We start from the raw sequence: 5,712 nt of genomic DNA, 5'->3' as shown, positions 1-5,712 counted from the left end.
CTCTAATTGCTAGCATTTTCGGTTTGGAAAAGAACAGCCAATCGAAACACTCATCTTTCGATCGATTGGTGGAGAAGACTCGAACTCCCGACTCCGCAACCGTTCCACAAAACCACAGCCACAAAATCAATTTCTCGGCAACTTATCGCTCATTGTCAATCTCGTCCTTTCAAAATGAGATATTGGATGTCTACTCGCGCGAGTAATCAAATCCCACTCTCCCCACACGTGGCGACGTAGCACGTATGAAACATTTCGTCCGTTCTCATCCAGTGGGTAAAGCTATAATGCTGTGCCCAGAAATCGGACGGTTCAGGTTATCAGGTGGGACAAACTTTTATATGAAGATTTATATGAATTTTGAAAACTGACCAACGGTCCAAACACATTCATCGTGAAATATTGCACAAATCATGACTCGATCAGTATTGCTTTTTTCCATACACACCTGATGAAAGGTTCAGATCTCAAAAACACAATCCACATTGCCACGTGCGAGGGGATAGACATCCTTACAGATACTCGCGCGAGTTGCCAGAATTTCTCACTAACACCCACTACAGTAATTACCTTTCCCCTTTTACCCTGCACTCCGCCTCTCGAGATCTCAGGCTATTTCAATTTCAAAAGGCCCCACACCTTAAAAGACAAAACTACCCTGATAATCTGCAGATTAATGAGGATATTTTCGTCAATACCGTTGATATTTTGGGCAACCCGCCCTTTCCCTTTACGACGTTATTACCACATAAGCTCGTTTTGCCTCTGTCGCGACTCAGCATCTAGCATGTGTCGCCGCCAACTAGGGCCCACATGATGAGTGGTTCGATGATCGTAACTGTCCGTATTGTGAAATCGATGAATTCTATGGGCTATGAAGAGAAAAGTAGGCTGAAGGATGTTTTTATCCATCATTGCGTGGATGAATTTAGAACAGTGAAAAGAAGTTTTTGATGGCTAGAATTCACTTGTAAAAATCAAAGGTTAGAATTGCCAATGATATGTGACTATGTGAAAGTATCTTATCTATGGTAGTTTAGAGAACATTGACGGTTCAAATCACCGGACCATCTCATCATGTGGGCCCCAGCAGTCGGCGACACACGTTGGATCCTGAGTCGCTACAGAGCAAAACGATCATAGCCCGGTTTTCGGGCTCTGAGTCCGGTAAAAAAAAGCAGGAGAAAGGTTTTGGTACTCTGGTATGGCATAATGAATGATACGCATGCACCTAGAAATTACTTAGAAATTGTCTAAATATCATACAAAGAAGTCAAATTAAACCATCCAAATTATGGAGCCCAGTTTAGATGTGTCAGTAACCAAATATTATAATTATTTAATTATATTAACATCCGGTTAGTTTATATTTATTGGACGGTTAAATATGAAATATTTCCAATGGTCCTGTTTCTACAAACAAGAGTTCATGAAACAGACGGTAGGATTATTTAACCATTCTTATTTTTGGCCATGTTACTTAGTCATAGTCCTTTTCCATAAATTTTCGGTGTAACGTGAGTTTCTTTGTGCCACGTGTATAACATCTGAGTGCCTGCGCATCAAGCATCATGTGGCGCCTGAGTATCTTATAACACACCAAAAAGCAGTTCTGCGGGGCGACAGAAACCCCAGCAGCAGATATAATACACCTACGTATAAATATAAAACCCAAAAATAAAAAAGTGCGTGTCTACTCGCAAGAGTAATCTCCCAAATCCAACTCTTCCGACCTTACCAGCATGCCACGTGTATACAAGATCCAGTCCATTCAAACCGTCGCCCCATAGTATCATGTTCAGTGACAGGAAGATTCGATCATTAAATGGAGCATGGGTGCGTGATAAAAAGAATGACTGTACAATTTAACCAATGGTCGAGATTTAACTAATAGGTGTAGCGAACGTGGTGTGATGAATGGGTTGATTTTGGGATAGTGCATCATGAAAGATTCTGGGAATGGTCTAGTGAACATTCGAGATCTTTGACACGCCTGCCAAATTAGCACGTGTAGCAGGATTAGGATGGATACTCTCGCGAGTAGCCGCACAGTCCTGAAAAATAAAACGAAATTGTAGAGAGAGAGAGAAGAGAGAGAGAAAGGGCACTTTATTACCTTTTTTATGTTGCACGCATCCATAGCAGAATAGAGAAGCTTACGGGCTCTTACTGTTACAACCCATCAGAGAGAGAGAGAGAGAGAGAGGAGGAGAGGAGAAGCAGGAAGAAGGGTAAAACAGGAAGGAAAAGAAGAAGAAGAAAGAGTGGAAATGGAAAAGCAGGAGAAGAGAGGGAGAGGGAGAGAAACAGGAGGAAGAGATAGAGCAACTGTCTGTTAAGATGAGGTCCTTCAGGTGCATGCACCCAACATCTGTAGTCTTTCAAATCCGTTAGAAGAGGAGCTTTGATCTCTGTCTCACTTTCTCTCCATTCATGCTCTTGCCATTTCCTTCTTTTGCCCATCTATTTCTGGAGAAAAACCCATCTTTCTCTCGGTTCAAACTGTCTATTTTCTCAGCTGAAATCTCTTCATTTGAGGCATTTTCAAGGGATTTGCTTTGTGGGTTTTGTTTGGTTTATTTGATTGGTGTTTTAGATGAGGGCTACCCCCTTTAATCTGCAGGGGAAGGGGGTATTGTTGGAAACGATAGCTACAGCAGGAAAGTGGAAGAAGGAAGGAAGCTTCTGTGGGAGCAACGAACCTACCTCTGTTCTGGATACGAGAAGGAGCCCAAGCCCACCAACATCAACCTCCACCCTGTCTTCTTCCTTAGGCGGAGGCAGCGGCTCGTCTGACACAGCCGTCGTGGCGGCAGTTTCCGACAATCCCCCGCACAAATGGCTGCCTTCCCAAGACGAGAGCTCCGCTGCAGCTGCGGCAGCAGCAGCGACATCCGACGGCGGTGGGAGCGGCAGCAGCAGCAGCAGGAAGGATGAGTGGGCGTCGGAGCTGCAGCCGATACCGGCATCTTTGGAAATCGGAGGGGCTGGTGGTGGCGAGAAATGCGGCGGTGGCGGGCTTGGGATGGATGATTGGGAGAACATGCTTTCGGAATCAGCAGCTTCGCCCAGCAACGAGCAGTCATTCTTCCCTTGGTTTGGCGATATGGACGACCCTTCTTTGAAGCAGTTGTTGCAGAGCGGCGGTGGCACCGGTGGTGGGGGGCCGACGGAGTTCGAAACGGGTGGTGGGGGATTTGGGCTTGTGGATCCAGGATTTGGGTTTGAATCCGTTGGTGGAGTTTCAGCTTCTATGAATGTCAATGCCAATGCTATCAATCCTTCTGTAGCTTCTGCTGCTGATTTTCCTTTGAACAGCAGCAATAGGCTGCTTTCAGTTCAAAACCCTTCTCATCTTCCTAATTTCAAAGGCCCTTGCTTTGTCAGCGGCAACAATAGCAGCAATCCTCCAAATCCCATCTTCGCTCCATCAGCTAATACTCTTTCTCTGCCCTTATCCTTACCACCCAGCGTATTTTATCAGCAGCAGCAGCAGCAGCAGCAGCTCGAAGCCATTGACGAAAAGCCTCAGATTTTCAGCACCCAACATCTCATAAACCAGCAACAGTCCCACCCCCCTCAAAACCCATCTTTCTTCCTTCCCTTATCTTATGGCCAGCGGGAGCAGCAGCACCTCCTCCTTCCTCCACAGCCCAAACGCCACCATCCCCTCGATCCCGGCATCCCCAAAATCCCATTCTCCGATTCGGGCCAGGAGCTTTTCCTCCGTCGACAGCAGCAGCAGCAACAGCAGCAGCCCTTGCCGCAGCAGCAGGGATTTTCTAATCTACACCTCCTCCCACATCACCTCCAGCAGAGGCCGATGAAACCCAAGGTGGCAGGCTCCATCGAAGACCCAAATCACCATCACCAGCAGCAGCAGCAGCAGCAGCAGCAGGCATTGGTCGACCAGCTCTTCAACGCCGCCGAGCTGGTCGAGACCGGGAATTCCGTACACGCGCGAGGGATATTGGCGCGGCTCAATCACCAGCTCTCCCCTGTTGGGAAGCCCCTCCAGAGGGCAGCTTTCTACTTCAAGGAGGCCCTGCAACTGCTCCTCAACACCACCCCTCCTTCACCCCGCCCGCTTACATCCCCCTTTGACGTTGTCTTCAAGATCAGTGCCTACAAGGCCTTCTCTGAGATCTCCCCTTTCCTCCAATTCACCAATTTCACCTCCAACCAGGCCCTCCTCGAGGTCCTTGACGGTTTTGACCGCATCCACATCATTGATTTCGATATTGGCTTTGGTGGGCAATGGGCCTCTTTCATGCAGGAGCTCCCCCTCAAACTCAGTGGCGTTCCATCCTTGAAGATCACTGCCTTCGCCTCCCTGGCCTCCCACGACCCCCTCGAGCTCGGTCTCACCCGGGAGAACCTCTCCCATTTCGCCAGCGACCTCAGCATTCCCTTTGAATTCAATGTTGTGAACCTTGACTCCTTAGACCCATCGTCAGCCTTCCTTGGGCTTTCTGATTCCGAGGCAGTCGCTGTTAACCTCCCTGTCGGATCATCCAGCCCGTCCATCCCTTTCCTCCTCCGCCTTGTCAAACAGCTTGACCCCAAAATCATTGTCTCCGTCGATCGCGGCTCTGACCGCAGTGACCTCCCCTTCTCCCACCATTTCCTCCACGCTCTCCAATCCTACTCGCTCTTGCTGGACTCGCTCGACGCCGCCAACGTGAATTCTGACGCAGTGCACAAGATCGAGAGGTTCCTGCTCCATCCAAGGATTGAGAGCCTCGTATTGGGACGGCATCGGGCGGGCGAAAAGATGCCGCCTTGGAGGACCCTTTTTGCATCAGCTGGGTTTTCGCCCCTGCCCTTCAGTAATTTTACAGAGACGCAGGCGGAATGCCTGGTGAAGAGGCTTCAAATGAGGGGATTCCATGTAGAAAAGCGCCAGGCATCACTCTATCTCTGCTGGCAGCGGGGAGACCTTGTCTCTGTATCGGCTTGGCGGTGCTGAAGTGCTGCATTTTCACAGGCATGTTTCCATGTAACTCTCTCAAGAGCAACATTTGAAGGCGCCCATCATAAGTACATAACACCTCTATTGTTTTAACTTAATAAATTCCATGCTGTGGATGTTCTATGGCGGGTGCCCGTTCTGTTATCATCTACTTTGGAGTTTCATTGCCTGTGGTTCTCCTCCTCTGATGTCTCTTCTTGCCAGATTGTTTTTCTTTTTCTTTTTCTTTTTTACTAAGTTAGAAACATTTGAGAAACTGGAATGTCTAGTACAGTTCTCTTTCTTTCAATTGGATATGGGTATTATCACTGTTATGGTGTTTTAGATGTCTTCTATGCTAGAAGCATCAGTTAGTTGCTTCTTGTTAAGGGTGGTGGCGGCGGGTTGTACACTTGACAAGGAAAAGAAGAAGGAGAATTTTAACGCCCCGAATTTTAGTTTGTGTTTGTGGGTGGCACTAATTGATAATTCTTTCTTATTTAAGCTCTGATTTGGTTCACGAATGGATGGTATTATACTGAATGCACATGTATGGATGCCCACATGAAATTCACAGTTGGTTCGGGTGTTATTCACTTTTGATTTAGTAGTTGTTGTCATGTTAGTGCACTTAAAGGAAAAACATAAAAGAAATTTCAAGTCTTGCCGTTGTCGAGCAGAGAAGCAGTTTATATCATGAAAGAAAGCAATTAGAAAAGAAGAAGAAGAAGAAGAACAAGACAGGCTTGTTTTTTTTCTTT

At 47.1% G+C, this 5,712-nt stretch overlaps 1 protein-coding gene across 1 annotated transcript; it reads left to right on the top strand.

The window, feature by feature from the left end:
- Nucleotides 1-2,126: 2,126 nt before the first annotated feature.
- LOC131232452 (scarecrow-like protein 27) lies at nt 2,127-5,404 on the top strand. Its single transcript, XM_058228681.1, has one exon. The coding sequence runs from the start codon at nt 2,597-2,599 to the stop codon at nt 4,967-4,969; it is 2,373 nt and encodes a 790-aa protein (XP_058084664.1). The 5' UTR covers nt 2,127-2,596; the 3' UTR covers nt 4,970-5,404.
- The last annotated feature ends 308 nt before the right edge of the window (nt 5,405-5,712 follow it).

Source organism: Magnolia sinica, chromosome 18 (assembly GCF_029962835.1).
Source record: "Magnolia sinica isolate HGM2019 chromosome 18, MsV1, whole genome shotgun sequence".
NCBI classification, from domain to species: domain Eukaryota; kingdom Viridiplantae; phylum Streptophyta; class Magnoliopsida; order Magnoliales; family Magnoliaceae; genus Magnolia; species Magnolia sinica.
The sequence above is the reverse complement of the archived record's forward strand: the minus strand, read 5'-3'. Positions and strand labels throughout refer to the sequence as shown.